This window comes from Leptonotus elevatus, chromosome 3, assembly GCF_054856555.1.
Source record: "Leptonotus elevatus isolate MCC_2025b chromosome 3, RoL_Lele_1.0, whole genome shotgun sequence".
Lineage (NCBI taxonomy): Eukaryota > Metazoa > Chordata > Actinopteri > Syngnathiformes > Syngnathidae > Leptonotus > Leptonotus elevatus.
This window is the reverse complement of record NC_141241.1, coordinates 6,186,077-6,205,345: the sequence shown is the minus strand read 5'-3', so window position 1 is coordinate 6,205,345 and position 19,269 is coordinate 6,186,077. Positions and strand designations below refer to the sequence as shown.

Sequence of the window (19,269 nt, the reverse complement as noted above, 5' to 3'; positions counted from 1 at the left end):
TTCCGTATTTTGTGCTTTCTGAACCACCCCCCCCCCCCCCCCAAATAACCAAACTATGATCCATTAATGTTTACAGGTTGTAGGTATGTTAAGAGGACAGAACTTGAGCAGAAAATATTACATTTATTGGGCTAAAAAAGCTGTATTTTGCTGACACTTATTCACTAATGTAACATTTCCAACAATATTCTGCTGCAGCTGTCAATCACTCACAAACAGTACAAAACACACACCTCCACAGGGAAGGACAAATCACAATAGGCTTTACTTATTTACAGAGATTGTAAGGTGGAATTTTCTGTTAAGATTAAGAATTTATCAAAAACCGCAAGATGGACAACATTGATTATGTATGCTGGCAATTGCCAGACTACATTAACATCTCCATACTGCCACTTTCCTTGGGCATGGCACTACACTATTAAAATGATATACAATTAAAAACACTTTTTTTTTAATCACTGTAACTAAACACTGTCAACAGAAAGACAAAAAAAATTATGATTTACAATAGTCAATAATGTTACTACTAGTGTTGTTCCGATACAGAGGCCCCGATACTGCGTTAAAACAGTGGTATCAGTATCAGTGAGTATTAACAAGTAACATGAGAATACCATTAATTCTGACGCTAATAGAGGACTTTGGATGCAGCATTTTGTGTCTTGCTCACGCGCACGACATTCACTGACGTGTGACATGTTCACTGCATGCCGAGCTAAGATATCCTATTGTCCCTTGAATGCTCTGAACCAATGGCAGGACAGCTTTTTCATGTTGAGATTTTTTTTTTTAGGTATCTGCATCAGCCGATGCGGCAAAGCTGGGTTTCGGAATCGTTATCGGGGGCCAAAAAACTGCGAAAAAGGTACGTGAGGAACAAGATATTAACAACCAGGGTCTAAAGTGCAGGGAAAAAAAGCAGCACCACTAAGCTTTATCACCGATATAATTTAGATGATAGTTACAATCATGCAATGATAAAGCTGTAATGGTCCACACAGTAAAATAAGATGCATTTTTGACTCATTGCTTCCATAAACACCCTATAATTATTCACTGCAGTGACCTAAGAGAAAGGATAATGCCAGAGATTTATAGCGCAAGTCGAAGGAGTCTGAGAGATCCATCAATTGTTCCCAACACTACAGTGCCACAGTATTTGCGAGTGGCTCCGCTGGCCGAATACGAATCATAGGGGTGAGCCTCCGAGCAGGCTGGCTGAGGCTCAAAGGTTAAAACAGCCCCCACAGCCAGCCAAGTCCAAACACGTGCGCATGAAGAAAACGCTCAAGACTGGACATTAACCTTCATGGCCCCGCAATCACAACAATAGCATTTAAAACATCTTTGTGTGTTTCAGGAAAGTAGACTAATCCGTCTAAATCTTCCATAATGAGAGAGGAGGAATCCTAAGACTGTGATATCTTCCATCCCTTCACCCCACAAGATTTTAGGCTTTCCACGGGATTCGACTAGCTTAGCCACAAATCTCCTCACTGCTGTGTGATAGCAGCATATCCTCTAAGAGAGGGGTGACCACACAATCCGGCAAGTGTGTGGGCGCACTATTTGACCATGAGGGATGCATTGTGGCAAAATTCAGGATTGCCGATGACTCCCATTTCCACACCACCAGGGAAGAAGCTGGCGACGCCGCCATGAATCAAGCTATCGGCCTAGCCAGGGACAGGCCACAGACAGCTGAGAAGATGAAGAACAGGGACAGATGAAGGGCTCACAGACAAATCCTCTGTCCAATGGAAGAAACATGAGCAGCTGGATGCTGTTTTTTACAAGTTGATTTTCTTTTCTTATCTACTCCACTTGGCAATTCCGCACTGTTTTCGATTGATTGTTCAAGCAGAGATTTAAACATGAATGACCCCCCCCCCCAAAAAAAAATGCCAAGGAACCATTAAGAAAGAAAGAAAGAAGCAGACGGTGCAGCAGTGTGCTAAATGACAGCAATAACATCTGTACGCCTGAAAAGCGAGAGTTAACGCTCCCCTCAATTAATCATATTTTAACCTGACAGATGCAATACAATCTCATAAAACCTCGACTCCTCCATATGCTACCTGTTTAAAGCAATGTTTGTACACAGACTAATTATGATGCTCTCTCAGCAGGTGTTTACCCATTAACATGGAGAACAATGACTTCAGCAAGAATCACGCATTAACAATGTCCCATTCTAAATCCGAAAGTGCTGATATTTCAGATGGGAGGGGAAAAAAACTGTGATTAATGGCGGGGAAAATATGCATTTGTCACACATGTGAATCCATACGAAAATGATTGTTTGCATTTATTATTGTAACTCAATATAAGTGCCTTCATTCTAGAGCTTAAAGACAGTTACTGTATTAGCATTGCATACCCTGTCAAATTTGGCCTTGCACATTCTCCGGTCGAAGCACCGCGGAAACAAGTTAAACAATCTATTATTGCACTTTCCAAAAAGCCACCATATTTATTCAAACTGTCGCTGCAAGAATTTTATTTGTGTTTATTTTCATCTTTTTTTTCCCTTTAATCACAGTTTCATGAATTTGCCATCGTTGGCATACACCTTGCAGTATAATGACATTGTGGCTCAGCTCTCCAGGCAGACCAATCACTTCCATGCCTGACTGTAAAGTTAACAATCAAATTGATTTGAATAATCTACTGGAAAGCAGGGTCCCCAACCACCATACATAGCAGCACAGACAGTACGGAGTTGATTAAAGAGGTGCTGTGAGTTGGCGGCTACAAGATTCTAGCTGTTACATTTATTGGCAGATTGGTTTGTTTACGATGTCTATCTACTTGAATTGTATTTTTTTTTTTTTTAAGATTACTGCAAAATAGGATTGACATGTGCCACGGCACACTGGTTGGTAATCACTGGTTTACGCCGATGTTGCCTGCGGTTGTGAATAAAAGCATTGTGGAAAAAACCTGGCCACCTATTTGAACCCCTTGAGACACAATACAAGTGCAATCAAAGTCGAAGGAGAGCAGGGAATTATTCCACTGAGCACAAAGTGGTTTGTGATTATTTGCAAACACAGCAAATTCCCACAATGCCGAAACCTGCTGCTGAGGTGCACCCAGAACGAGGACGAGGAGGTTCCTTCATTTGGCCAAGTTGTGTAAACACTACCTGGCTGTCCCAATGGCAAACACACAGAGTGAGAGGATTACTGTATAGTCTAGACAGTGTGGTCTTTAGAGCTAATAGTAACTGCAGAACCTGTATGTCATAATTTGTTTACCTTATTTTAAACAATCACCGATGTGCACGTTCAACACATTTTTTATGGACATCAAATCAGAGTTCTCTAGAAAATGGTGCCAGGGAGAGCAGATAGGATTAAAAAGCAAAAAATAAGTCGGCTGGAAATAACTTGCTGAAACATTGCACGCGAAATTCATCGCATGCCAATTCCAGCTTACATGTTACGTCTCTCACTCAATTACTGAATGTGCTTTCTGCTCAATTGATCGTGCTCAAAACATTTGAAATCGGGAAATTCTAACTAAAGCCTGAGTTGGGGGTTTTTCGTCAACAAAAACTATAAAGTAAAAACAAAACATCGTGAAAGCAGATTGTGCAATCGAGTAAAAAAAAATCCCCCTCAGCTCATCACACATCCTGCATCATTCATGATGTCAAAGTATGCTTGAAGGCCGTTAGACAGGCAAGACATACAAGATAAGGTAATGTACAGTAAAAGACACTGATAGCTGAACCCCCACCCCCGAATTGGTTCATATGAGATTATCAGAGGAGCACACATTATATACATATTTTTCCGTTTACAGTACTGGAGCCTTCCAAGTCAATCTCCTGTGAATCCCTCTTGAAATGCCAAATGTACAATAACTGTTTACTTGACTTGAGATTTCGAAACTAGTTATCCATCAAGTTGTTGGTGAAAACTAATAATATAATGCCAGGACCATAATAATATGATGAAGTGTTTATGCCTGTATATGATTTCACATTTTTAACTGGCCGTCTATGGGCAACCATAACTCCAACGTGGCTCACAAACAAAATGAGTTTGGCACCCCTCGTCTGGAGTCTGCTGCATCCCAGCAGCTCTTGGATAAATTACTATGACATTTTGAGCAAATATTCATCTTGTGCCAGCATAAGGTCAAAATTTAAATGTAGCTAATCAATACATTCATCTCTTGTAATGCTAATGATGTTCCCCATGAGCCTCACCTTTGCTTTATGTTTAGACCTGGAACCTCACACCGTACCATACATTTGTTTACGATGGTCGCCACAGGCTCACTCGTCTTCCTACAACATGCTTTAAGACGGTGGTTCTTAACCTGGGTTTTCTTGAACCCCACGGGTTTGTGAGTCAGTCTCAGGGGTTCGGCAGAGGTCACACCCGAGTCAAATGATTTGTAATGATACGACCTGCTTGGCCAGAACTGCAGGGAACTTGGTGCACTCAGTAGGTGGCTGTTGTGATGGTACGTTGTGATTTATTATTGTAATCCCTTCATACTATCTATGTCGAACAAAAAAATGAAAGTGGTCCGATGAATATGTGCAATATGAATTCACTTGCATAACGGAACATATGGTGGTCCACAGGGATCAATTCTGGGCCCTCTGCTGTTTTCTTTGTATCTGTTGCCCCTGATGGAAGAAGATGGGACACCATCTTAACCCTTTTACGGCCAAAAACGTCAATTGACATTAGGACATGCCCACTGTATACCGCCAATAACGTCAATTGACGTCAACTACGGTTTTTTTTTTTTTCAATGCGCAGCGCGTCTTGTGCGGGGCTGCTTTGTGAAAATCCCAAAACACCCACTAACTATGAACAGCAGATGGCAGCATTGTATCTCTTTTCAATGGGCTCCGAGGTGTGAAATTACAGATTGGTTGACTAAAAAAAAATTTGAGAACCAGCCAGGGAGGGGGCAAATGTGGTCAGGGAGGCCGCCCCATAGCGCCCCTATGTCAGATATGACAGGCGAGAGCCCCCCATCCCCCCCACCCCCCCTGCTGAGGCTCCCGAGGTGGCACTCTGAAAATATTTTGAAGATTGTCTGACTAAGAAAAAATTTGAGAACCAGGCTGAGCGATCAAAGGAACCATAACTGATTTAATGAGCCATTCGCAGTTTCACTGTACGGGCTGTGTGTACTTAGACTTGCATGGCTTAATCTTTGAGCCCGGCACTCATTTCAATGGGGGATTTCGACCCCTGGTCGCCCGCCATTCATTCCTATGGGGAATTGACTCGCGCGGGCGTTAGACTCTTTGGTCCGTGTTTCAAGACGGGTCGGGTGGGCTGCCGACATCACCGCAGACCCCTGACGCCCTTTGTACGTGAGCCTGATTCCCCGCCCTGGGCGGCGCGACCCGGACGGCGGCGTCCGTGACCTGGCCGGCGGCGTCCGTGACCTGGCTAACCCACCCACCCGCAAAAAAAGGTCTCGCCGCCCCGGCTGCGGCAGAGGTTACCTGGTTGATCCTGCCAGTAGCATATGAACAGCCCTCCGCGGCGGCGACGTCTCATTCGAATGTCTGCCCTATCAACTTTCGATGGTACTTTCTGCGCCTACCATGGTGACCACGGGTAACGGGGAATCAGGGTTCGATTCCGGAGAGGGAGCCTCATTGAAATGAATGGCGGGCGACCAGGGGTCAAAATTCCCCCACAGGAATGAATGGCGGGTGACCAGGGGTCAAAATCCCCCATTTAAATGAATGGCGGGCTACCAGGAGTGTGGCGGATCTTAGGAAATAGAACGTTTTCAAGGGTGACGTAAATGATCAAAGTGTCTGTCACATTAAATCTAATTCACAGAGCGTCACTAAACAATTAATATTAGTGTCGAAGTCACTGTTGTGCAGAAAATTTATCTTTTCACAAAAAGCTTGTTTTCTCCTTATTTTTTCCATTTTCAAATTACCTATTTCCAAAGGGTGATTACTAAAGAACGTAATAAGGTAGAAACATACTTTTTTCTAATAAAACAATGGAATCCAATCTTTCATATGGTATCCATCATGTTTATGTAGTCACAATATTGTAAGTTGATTTTGGGATAATGTTTGGCAGTAAAAGAGTTAAGAAAACAAATAAGGGTTCAGTATCTCCATCAAGGCTAAGAACCCCTGCTAATGATATTCACATATTCCAAATACTTTACACACAATATTTCACACATGCATCAAGCCTTTGAAAACGTCACATCGCAAATTACACGTCAACAAAACCCTTGCAGCAAATAACGTAATAAATATGAGGTGACTAAAATGAGACGTCTGTGTACATGGTATATTCAATATCTGCGTTTGTCTTTACATCGTAGATTGCATATTGACGCAAGCGAGAGCCAATGGCAAAGCATGACATTTCAAAGTCGATTTCATTGCACTTCCACTGAGCTATTACAGGCACACATATCACACTATCTCCCTTTACTGCATCCAGGAAGTCCCTGTTTTGTCACCTCACCGCTTCCGTTCTCTCCTACTCAAACATGCTTTTAAAACAAAGCCGGAGGCAGTTTGATTATCGTCCTCGGATCACGGCTAATTAGGAGAGGTCTTCTGGTACAGTCACACCGCCTCTGTCCCTCCTAACTCCTCCTCGCTCTCATTATTTCCTTGAAGAGTGCTATCAGTGAGTAACATCTCGCTAAACCACTGCTGCCTGTCTGTTTGCGATAGCGTCTCGGCCAGTCATTTCTACAGAGGCAAGCACAACACTGCTGGAGCCAGACAAGCCCGTATCCATGTCTGCTGAAATCATGTTGGAGCATCAATTATTCACTAATTATAACTGGCAAAAAAAACACATCTGATAAACTTAAGCTTAATTAATAAGTTGCTTGCAATTTTGCAGGGCTAATTAATCAATTTGGAAAATGAGCCATGATGTGAAGATCTCCAGGTTGCTGGAGGAAAATCGCAGAGGGGAAATGTTCACGAGGCAACGCTGGGGGAATAGGGGTTAGCATATCTGCCCCACAGTTGAGAGATTCTTGGTTTGAATCTCAGCTCAGACTCCCAAATCCCTATAACATGAATTTTGGGTCAACTGAAGTCTTTAAATTGCCCATAAATGGGAGGGAGAGTGTAAATGCTTGTTTGTCTGGAAATGGATATTAATATGAAACCTAATTACTATATGATAACTAATTATAATTACATATAATATATAATATTATTTTTCTTATGCTTCTTTTTGGAAGTAAAATTTTGACAGACTGTGCTTGTGACCAACAAATTTTGCTCCACAAAGTGTAAAAAATGTTAAGACGTATGGCAAACAAGCTTTTATTGGAATTGCCAATTCAAAGCCCTCCTTTCTGTTTTCCCCATCTGAAAGTAGATGTACATGTGTTTGCTGGTATGCATGCTCGTGTGCACACATGATTATGGAAGCTGAATGCAGAACGTGCAATACCATGTTTGCTTTGGTAGATCATGTTACTATTTCTTCAAGTCATTTTTCTTTTACTAAGCCTCATTAATTTGCTATTCAAGTGTGATAATATATTCCCTGTACATAAGTGTGCTTCCTTGAAAAAATAGCTTACTTGAACAGGCCCAAGGTGATCATTTTGATATTTATCCTTGACAGCAGGAAGTAAAATATGAAGACGGAGCTCTCTCTGATGATTATATTTACATTCATTAGGAAGAAGGTAAATCCTGAAATAAGGTAGGCTTACACTGAAACAATGTCAACGTTTACATGCAGTCAACATTTAGCTTAATGTCAAAATTCCAGTTTCTGAAACAGTCGGGACAACCAGTTTACATGTGTGAGTGGACAGAGCTACTAAAATGTGAAGCTCGGACGTCATTCCGCACACATATATATATATATATAAATATATATATTTGTAAATGTAATTATTTGACAGCTCTAATATATATATATATATATATATATATATATATATATATATACCAATATATACTATAAACTAAAAAAATATATATATATATAAAAACAAAAATACAAATACATCAATGTATTCAAGTTTCACTTGAGGTAGTCTGAATATGTTTATATAAACAAGAATTCGGGTTACAAAAGGAGTACCACAGGGGTCTTAGAGATATTCGTATTTTTGCGTGTTTACATAGGGTTTAAAACAAGTTAGTGACTGCATGTAAACGTTGTCAATGTGCTCAATTTTCCACACCTTGCTGCTCAAAACTGCTCCTTCACCTTAAGACTCCTGGTTGCACCTCCCAGCATACGCACACGCGCACACACATCTCTTGGATAAGATCTTGTTATTGGCTAAACAGAGACAGCTGCAGCAAGTTAACTGTCTAATCTCACATCAAGCAATTTCCCTAAACAAGGAATGAAAGTCATAGAGCGGAGGGGGTGAAGGCACAGCAGGAGAGGAGAATAAATGGAAGCGCAGTGAAGAGTGAAAAGCAGGTTATATAGAAGGCAGGTTATAGACTTGTAGCACCCGTGTGTTTGATTGGTGCATGGGGGCAGCAATGTCTTATTAAAGCACCCCAAGAGTATTCAGTACAATCCAAAGAAAGTTGGATGAACAGGCTGGGGTTGGCTCTTGCATGCAGAAATATCACACAAGCACACTGGGGAGGATTTTATTGGCTACTCTAGTACTTCCCAAGACGCTCCTTTTGTCATATGTGCTCGCATTCTTTTGGTTCATCACAGACAATTAAACACACTAACACATTAAAAAAAATACTGAACATACTTTATAGAGCTTTTAAATTGACCGATTTCTGCTGCCGATGTGTATATTTGTATTTTAATGGTAAAACCAAAGAATAACTATCGAGTCAGACATGCATATTGCAATACAATGTTGCACAAATTGCCATTGTCCTTCCACAAGGAGTAAAATGGCCCTTCTGTTCCTTGGATTAATTGCGCCATTACAAAGAATCCACGTTCAATATACTGTACTGTACTTCAGAATCCCGTTAGTAAGATTACTACTTGCTATAATGACATGGGTGGACTTCTCTGGGAACATATATTTTTTCTAAACAGGTAATGACTTACACGGAGGTACAAGGCTGTTTGGAGCCATACTGAGACTTTAGCACACCACTCGTGCTATCAAGGCTCTTTATGCCTTTTTACGCCAGCTTTTCTGGCGCTTCTAAACGTGCAGTAACCATGAAAGCTGGCTGCAGTGAGGAGGGCTGCAACAACTCACATCTAGGGAGTTATTGTTCAACACATGTCATGTGTAATCTGCCCGACCCGCAGCGCTTAGAATAATTATTCATATTTCATCACCACATCACGGCGTCACATCACTCGCTGCTCACTAAGTTATTTTCCATGTTCCATTATCAAAATTTCAGAGACGTGCGTTTAGGGTTGAGGGACTAAATGGAGAGGCTGAAGTAGTTGGGCTTATAAAAACGTAATGGGCTTGTCGCCTTTGATAAAATAAAAATGGGTATAGAGCACATTGAATGGGAAAGGTGCAGAAAAGGGAAAGTCAAATTAGGAAGCAGATAATGTCGCGTGTACAATCAGAAAGCCTGGTTGCACAACAGTTATTACAGATAACAATGGCAGGCAGAGATGATGGGTTGGTAGTCATTTGTCGTTGTTTTCCGGAAACCTTGTGGTTTATGCATCGGAAAAATTGGAACCTTGTTGGCTCACCTTGCTCCAACGGAGGCGGTCTAACTCCTGTAGCCTTTAATTTAAGTGCTTCCTTTGCAGACATGTCACAGCAAGAGCCTTTGTTGGTGTCTTGGTCGCTGTCGGCCTGGTCGCTGTCACCATGGCCGCTGTCTCTGAGACTCGCTCGCTCGGGGTCTTTGAATGTGGAACTACTACAGAGAGACAAACAACAATGAATGCTTAGAACAAAATCATCTATTAATAAGACATGTTCATCCTTGTCTGCTAGAAATGAGAATTGATGGAATACATTTCTGCCTCATTAACAATAAATTATGTTGATGCAGGACTGTGGTGGGATGACCAGAGGAAGAATAATAAGGTCTGAGATGCAGTAATAGTAGCAAATCCCAAAACCTACCTTTGAACAAACTGTTGTCTGCTTCCCATGTAATTAGGCTCAGTGGGGAAGCTGTCCGTCTGAGGAGGAAAGAGAGAAAAAAAAAAGGTAGGCTTTGTACTGGACACAACAGAAAGCACTCCTACGGTGAAACACGATCTCCAGGTGATTAATTATACAGGAAAACTGTGTAAAAGGCTTGAATTGAATAATGAGAATTTAAGCTCCTCTTTATTCTGGTTCGAACATTTTTATTACCCAGGTAAATTGGGCAAATTAGCAATAAGCTACATCACTGTGCGGAACATCAAATGTGGCAGAAAGAATGATGTGAAAAAAATGGTAGGATATTTAGCTTTGTCATCGCCAGTAATAACCATATTGCAACACAGTAATCCTAATTTACACAATATTTTTTTATACCATCTCAGCGACAAACTGTACACCATATGTGATTTGATATTAGTTGCATTAAGAGGTGGATTTGGGTACCAAATGCACGGCCTGCCACTATATAGATGTGACGTATGTGGAGATATTGATACATGCAGTGTTTAAATTGCCGGGGTGCAAGGCAATATGATCATGCACATTAGGTGTGGTGGGTGGGCGGGCAAATGCAACTGGAATCAATAGAATAGCAATGTAAAAGGATATCCCAAAAAAAGTGAAAATCTGTTCAAATGAAAAGTCTGGTTGGAAATGCCGCTTCGAGGCAGCAAGAATTGTCAAAGTCGGATGAAGCGTCCTGAGCTTGCGTGGAAAAAACTGTGTACCTTCATTATTTCTTACGAAAGCATGGAACTGCCAACGTAGAGTAAACTTTTGTTTTGTCTTCTACTCGGGGAACCCAGTTGTCCGACTGGCTAACAAGTTTCAGTTCAAAGTAACCCCAAATTATTTGGGCAGGCCACAATTCCGAGACGTCAACGGGTAAAAATTAGCGTCATGTTTCATACACCGACATTTACTCTAAAAACTCGAGTTAACTAATGCAGATGGAAGATTATTAGTAAGAAAAGCAGTGTGGGCAGTAGAATAGGGCATGTACACAATTGTTCAATTTTTTGTGTGTGTGCAGTCGATTTTAGAGGCATTTGATATGCTCATTCCATGTTGTTGTTTTTTTTTGTGTAAAAATTACACAAAAAAAGCAGCCACTTTTCACATTCCCAATAGAAATAACACATCCAAAAACACATAAAAGAAACCCTAACTGCACTGGATAAATTCACTTTTAGAAACCAGTGAGTGACTGACATTAACTCTAAACGGACTTCTCGCCGGCACTATGGACTTCATCTCAGCGGTACTTGGAACAGCTTCGGCTCTTAACCATTAATTACAGCAAAGTGTGCGATGTGAGTGTTTTTAATGATGGCAATTGATATAAAAGGTCACTGTTATCCTGCAGCACTGACTGGCCTTTAGAGAAATTCCTGTCACCCAAATAAAGCATGAAAATGACAAAAGTTTAAAAGCGATTTAAAAGCACGGTATAGACTTAGAGGGAGAATTAGATTCCAGGGTTTATAAAAATTGTGTAATTATCCAAGTGCAGTAATGGATATTCATCAGAGTAACACAAATAACTGCAACTCTGTCTTGAACTGATAGCAGCGAAACGATCAGTGAGCATCGTCTCCCTCGCTAAGGTTTTTCATATGCACAGCTTGGCTCACAGTCGATAAGATTATTTCAGTCTGTGCTCTGTGGTAGCTCGCTATGAAAAAGAGCGTTTGAAGGTCAGAGAGGAAACCTCAATACTTTGAACTTTTCGCGCTTTCTGTCAGGCCTTTAGCACTACGCTGAACACTCCATTCCTCCACGGGCATGATTCAAAGAAAACGCCCATACAATATATCAAAAGGTTGGACACATAAGGAAGAATGGCTGTTTGACATCGTTTGGCATTGAAATGATAACAGTGTGAAGTTTTGAGAGAGAAAAAATTGAGATGAAATTATTTTCGTAGTCATCCAGGGACTCATCCTTGGACACGGTTTTCAATCAGCGTGACACGGCTTAACCTGAATCTGATCAGCATGGAAGGACGCTTACAGAAATTGGGTGCTTTCCGTCTGTGACTGTAGCAAGAGCAAATAAAAAGCACATACTGACAGTGCTTAGAAACATTGTTCTTGCAAATTAAGAGTCTGGGTAAATGTTATTCCTCCATCTTCCTGTATGTGAAACTGTCCAACCCTTTCACTGCTAGAGAAATTTTTGAATTAACGGATCAAGACGGCCATGATTACACAATAAATGGCATGCAAATAATGAATACCTGCCACAAACAATATACCTTAAAGCAGTTGTTCTTAACCTTGTTGGAGGCACTGAAGCCCACCAGTTTCCCATGCGCATTCACCAAACCCTTATTTATTGAAAAAATGTAATATGGATTTTTTTTCTTTCAAAATCAAGACTTGGGTGTTGGCATGACTGATGAACAAAATGAACAGAGAGAGTCGCCTTTTCATCGAATCTGGCTCTCTTCACCTTGAATTCAGAAAGTGTCGTGTTCTTGTAGTCACCGTCCCCATGCACGTTAAGGAACTGTTATTTTAGTTTTTCTAGATAGCTAGTTGTGCTGGACTAGAATTGCTCAACTTGGCATTGCAAATCATGCAGTTAGGACACTGACTCCCATCACTCAACTTTAAAACAACCGCCACTGTTTTGTTAACGCCCAATTCACACTGTCTGCGGAGTGAACGCGGAGCAGTTTCTGTTCGGCATCCTCACGGACATCGATATGCTTTTTGGACACTATTTCTGAGACTCCTACCATGAGTACGTTTTGTGTTTAAATAGTGTTATTTTGTAATGTTTAATTTATTCTGAGCTCGTTAGCTAGCTTCCGTCCCCCCCCAAAGAAAGACGTTTTATTAAGTTTTATTTTGAAATATACCAAATCTACCTTGATGCCGACGCCTGACTTCCTGTCCGGCTCGTGTCATTTCTTCAGCTTCATGAAAATCTGCATGCGGAATCCAGAAAAAAGAGAAAGCTTGCTGAAACTTTCCGCAGCTCCGCATCCGAACCGCACCCGATCCGCACCGCACTGAATTGACACGCAGACTCAAATGCTTTCTGCTCCTCGCGGCGTCCGTTTCGCTGTCAGTGTGAATTGGGCGTAAGAGCGAACGCAGGGGCAGGAGATACAATAAAACCAGCAGAGGCCCCAGAATGGACCCCTGTGGAACACCATAGGTTATACATACATATATCGTTATACACGTGAATTCATATTGCACATAATAGTCCGACCACTTTATTTTTTTCGCTCGACATAGTTAGTAGGAAAGTATTAAAATAATAAATAAATCACACAATCACCTGCAGCCAATGATGGCCAAGTAGGACACGTCATCACAAATCATACGAGTCAGCTGTTTTGACCTCCGCCAAATTCCTGAGACTGACTCACCGAACCCCTGGAGTTGAACCCAGGTTAAGAACCACTGCCTTGAAGAAATAGTGGTTCTCGTTCATTGCACTTCACATGGGATTGGAGTTTTAGTTTGTTTGCGGCGATGGTTGTGAATTGCAAAAACATGTTGCCCTGAATGATGTGTGGTTTCTAGTGTATGCAGCAAGGGCACGGGGGTCAGAAGGATACCGAATACAGTGAGGCTGACTAAGTGTAAAAAGCTGCACTCCATTCTCTATTCCCATTGAGGCCCTAAGACTGACCAAGCAGACAGAGGAACGATTGAGACAAATGGGACAAGCACATCAAAGTGTTATTTCACTCCCAGGCCATGTTGCTGCATTTTGTTCGTTTTCACGGAGTAAGTGTATAAAGAAGTGTGTGTGTGGTGTGTGGTGTGAGTTTAAGCTGTCAGAGGAATGGTCAGTGAACAGAGGAAAATGGTAGCTTCTCTTTTGCACATGATTGGACTTCATTTTAAAGGAAAAAAAAAAAGGTAGACCATCACCTACTCTATAGGGTATGATACACTTGTTTGTTCTTTATTGTCTGCATGAGCACATTTGAAAATGGATTCATGTCAAACCGCAAGACTGTCAGCTAGCCAAGAGAGAGAGAGAGAGAGAGAGAGAGAGAGAGAGAGAGAGAGAGAGAGATTTTTACCAAGGGAGCCCTTGTTTATTCCTTTTGGAAAACTGTCAAAGTAAGCAAGCAGGCCAAAACGGGAAGACTTGGTAAAGGATAAAACACAAAGAAATTGAGGTCAGCAGAGAGAAACCATCACTACAGTGTTGGGTGGGAAAGCAGTATATACAAACAAACAAATAAATAAATGAATAAATGAGCAGAGAGAAAACAAAAAGTTAAAGGATGATAAAGGATATACAAAAAGAAGGGGGGTAGGGACACTAGACAATAATTAGACTACATTGATTGCTTGGTGACTTCAGAGCAATTGTAAGTGATCAAATGTAATTAGTGGGTCGTACACATCGAGGAGATAAAAGACAAATTATTCGATGGGCTTAAGTGAACCGAAAGCCGCCAGGGTCTACCGTCTGCCTATCTTCCAAATATCCGCAGAGAAGTCCGGCCCAAATGAGTTCACACCGATTTAACCAACGTTGCTGATAAAGGTAAATGGAAAACAGTTTATTAGCCCAGATGAAACCTTGATTGTTCTTATGAATATTTCATTATACAAGCCAAATAATATATACTATACACATCTAAGGAAAATATGTGCATCATAGGCTGTCAGGTTAATTAAACAATGATAGCCATCAATATGAAATTACTCTATTACTCTACTTATTGTCTTAATATAATGCACACATACAGTATATTTAGAAGTTTATGAAAACCACCAAAACCATTCTTCTGTTCGGTACATGTGTCAACAACAAACAACAATAATCAATCAGTGATTAAAAAAAAAATATATATTTCTTTTTTTAAAGGTGATAAACGTTGAAACTAACATGCAATATCTTATTTTGTCGAGCTAGTCAATGACGTCATTGATCAGCTGGGCAAATTTGGACATTTCAGCCGATCACGACTTTGCATAAAATGCTAACTAAAGTCCAATCCCAAATCCAGCTGATCAGATCTGTGTAAAGTTTAATAATTAATGATGATAATACTGTAAACATACTTTTTGTGTTCATTCTTTCACTTTCAAGCTAACTATACAAACCTAATTGATTATCCTAACAGTCTGTTTTTCCGAACAAAACAAAAAAATGTGACCACAAAACAGATACGGGCCCAAAAATTTATTTTGTGAGTGGTTTCTCCTGTTTTATTTAGTAATTTAAAGGACCAAAAAAAGGTATAAACTTTGAAACCCTTTTGAGCATTCATGGCCTTGCAGATATGATTATTTCTTTTTTATAACATCCTATGTACGTAAACACATTACCTGTAGGAATCCTTGAATTATATAAAAGCATAATGTTGCATTATAAAACTATCAAAAATGAATTATTTGAATGTGGCATTAATTAACATAATACAACATAGCAGACAAATTGGCTTCAGGCTGTGGCTGTGAAGCTTTCTAAATTGCATGCAAATTAAAGTTGACAAACTTTGCCACAATGACTTGGCAACGCAAATCATCTATGTTATAAATCTGAAGGTTATCCACAAGTCCACACATGGAATTTGTGTGTGTGTACCAATATTAATAAGTACATGACAAAACATAATTTATAGCTGACTTCCTTCAAAGCCCATTTACTGCTACATCGAGTAAATCGTCCTTTTGAGGAATACTCATGGCGAAAAATCTGACAATGTTTTTCTGTGATGATAAATTACTACTTTGGTCACATTTAAGGTACCGCGTCTTGAAGCAAAATAGGCAGTAACAGCTCCAGTATATTTGTGCTAGGAAAGGCACCATTATTGAACTGCTTTTGTGTGAGTGTGTCTATCCTTTGTAATAATGTTTGTCATTTAATTTTGGAAACTAAATTACCTTTCAAGTATATGAAAAGAAAACACTTAAGGGATAAACAGAACTGAGCCTTCGAGTTGGTCAACAAAGCCTGTCATTATTATCTCGAGAATCAACTCACGTAGAAATAATGAAATGCAAACCCCTTGAGAGTGAATACCCTTGAACTCATTTTTTTCTCTATACGTCTCTCTCCCACTTATGTGGTATAAACACATACATAAACAACATATTAGAGAGGCTATTTTATGTTCCATGAAAATCAGATGAGAGGCTAAACTGAGTTTTGCATGTAACAAAGTGGCTCAAAATTCTCAGTTTAATAAGGAATCTTTTAATAACATTCTGTTTAGCAGACATGCCAAAATACATTTGCATAATCAGTTTTAACTCTATTGCATTTATTCACGGGATAAATAATGAATCACACAAATCTGCCAGACAAAAAAGTGGCTTGATCAACACATCTTCAACTAAAGATTGTATTCCAAAACAATTTTGGGGTAAATAATGTGTTTTTTAAATAAAAGTTTTTATAGTCACAAGATCTTCTAATTTCAAACTGTTTTCAGAAGAAAAGGGAAAATAATGCTTGATTTGCTTTTAGTATCGGCAATAGTTAATTTATCCTACAATCATTTTAACAGTTGCAGTAACATATATCAACATGTGTCTTTTGGCGTATTTCAGTATGGTGACATTCCAGCAAATAAGATGGTTGACCAAAATTGACTGATGTGATGGTACGTCGTGTGATTTCTTTGTCATTTTACTCCCTTCATACATACATACATATTATGTATGTTGAGCAAAAAAAGAAAGTGGCCAGACAAATATGTGCAATATGAATTCATGATATGGTGTTCCACAGGGTTCAATTCTGGGGCCTATGCTGTTTTCATTTTATCTGCTGCCCTTGAGTTCCATCTTAAGCAAGCAGCGGTGGTTGTTTTAAAGTGCTCTAAAAATATAGATTTAAGTGATGAGAGTCAGTGTCCTACCTGCATTAGTTGCAATGACGGGTTGAACAATTCTAGTTCAGCACAACTAGCTATCCAGCAAAACTAAAGGAACACTTAAACTGCATGGAGATGGGGAATCCAAGAACACAATGCTCTCTCTGAACTCAAGGAGAAGAGAGCCAGATTTGATGAATAGGCTTCTCTCCCTGTTCATTTTGTTAATCCATAAACCCTATACCTATGTCCTGAATTTGGAAGGGGGAAAAAACTGCCAATTTTATTTTTCAATAAAGAGGGGTTTGGTCAATGCGCATAGGAAGTAGTACCTCCAACAAGGTTCAGATTAGTACCAGTTTAACAGTTTCCATGTGGACAAAAAGCATATCAAATAGACAACTTTCATTCTCATTAAACCCATATACAAGTCTGTTTGACTAAAATGTAGGGCAAGCTGTGATCCCGTATTCAATTTCTGCACAAATTTAAGCATGATTGTGTCTCAACGCGACATGACAAGAACGCAGCAGTCATTTTAGCTCAGAGGAAACATTCTGCTTCAAACAGGAGCAGCAACTCAACACATCGTGAGTGTGTGAGTGTGTGTGTACTGTATATTTATCAACAATATCCACATCTGTGGCAGTTTAGCCCCAGGAGTGAATGAAAATTGTTGCTTCTGGTTGTGTAGATATTTACTTAAAACACAATCAAAGTATCAAACATAGCAGTCAAACAGTTCAAGTAAACATATTGACATATGACATGTTCAACCATGGAGTTTATAGATAGCGGGGACAAGCCTCATGGCTGCTGAAAAAATGAGAACAGTGCAAGATTAATACTGTGGAGGGAAATAAAAATGCTGCTTGATGCTTAATTGTTCAACTGCCCTTGTGAAGAAAGTAGTAAGGGGCACAGCATGCAATCCTGGTGTAGACGCTACTAATCATTCTGCGCGTCCTCATCAATACTTAGTGCGTCTTTGCCGTTAACTTAAGTCTTGAGTCAGCAGCGACCTTGCTTTACCCTCATTTAAACCATTGCTAACTCAGCCCAAAAAAAAAAAGCTGCTTTACAAAGAGTTCACGTTCCACATGCATCAATAACTATTCATGAAACACGTTCAAATGAACGTACAGAGTCTAATTTTAAGTGTTTTGTTTGGTATAAATTTAAATACTGAACATACATTATATGCTATACTGCCAAAATTATCCACTCACGCTCACCCATCGAAATAATCGGAATCAGGTGTTTTAATTACTTCCATGGCCACAGGTGTATAAAATCAAGCATCCAGGTATGATGACTGTTTCTACAAAACATTTGTGTAAAAAGTGGGTCGCTCTTAGGAGCAGGTGCCACCTGCGCATGAAGTCCAGTCATGAAATGTCCTCACTCAAATTGCAGATTGGGTTATCGCTTTTGTTTTGTGTTCTGCGCATGCTCTATCCGCAAAGAATCTTGGTCTTTTGAATAAAGGAAGTACTTACATGCACAGCTGTCTCACATGCTAACCACCGGAAATGCAGAAGCAGAGATAAACAAAAATGGCAAAACTTGGACGCAGCGCCAGAACACCATTTTGAAGCGAGGGGGAAACAGACTACTTTATTAGTGTGGTGAGTGACGGTAAGAAATAAGAAGCGGAAATGACATTTATTTGCATCATGACGCTGTCTTGCATCTGTCTGAATGTGAAACTCGTCTACGCACGCATGTAGTAAATGGATATTTACGAATCTATTAGAAACCGGAATTTTGACCTTAACCCAAATATTGACGGCATGCTGACAGATGATCAAAATGGCTTCTTAAAGAAAAAAAAAAGTTATATTGAGCTTTGAAATGAGATGTTACTTGACAGAATAATTTTGCAAATACAGTATACATAATAATTTCAGTAAACTAAAACTTTTTAAACGTTGCATTCAATAATGAATTTGAACAATCTGTCATGAAAATATTCTGTTTGAGGCTTTGTTATTTGAAAATGAAACACTGCCATTTGCATCTGTTTACAGCGCTTTCAGGCTGAATTCATTAACTACAAACCTGTCCACCCTCTATCCACGATCTAGACTTTATATTACAACTGAAATAAAATGATAAACAAGTTGGTAAACCCCATCATTAACAAAATGCATAACAGCAGACAAGTTAACAAGAAAGAAAGAAAAACATTCCTTTTGAATTGACTGTGAAGGATCCATTCTGGGATAAAAGAATATCTCCCTAAAGCCCAGAACCAAGGCCAGATCTATGAGCACAAATTCTATCAATACATGAACTAATTCACATATTTACAAGTACCATCCACACAAATTCCTTTTCTTCCTACTCTATAAAGACACACGTACTAACAGCATGTCCTGTTTCATTTC

General features: G+C 39.9%; 1 protein-coding gene across 3 annotated transcripts in view; it reads right to left on the bottom strand.

Annotated features, from left to right (window-relative positions):
- pcdh17 (protocadherin 17) overlaps positions 1-19,269 on the bottom strand; it is a 55,332-nt gene that overhangs the window by 23,267 nt on the left and 12,796 nt on the right. For 2 of the 3 annotated variants that reach the window (XM_086071895.1, XM_086071897.1), the window contains exons 3-4: positions 10,045-10,103; positions 9,663-9,835 (exon numbers count right to left, since the gene is read on the bottom strand). In XM_086071895.1, coding sequence (XP_085928021.1) covers positions 9,663-9,835; positions 10,045-10,103 — 232 coding nt within the window. The remainder of the gene's footprint in view (positions 1-9,662; positions 9,836-10,044; positions 10,104-19,269) is intronic. The other variant, XM_086071896.1, reaches the window with a different exon arrangement.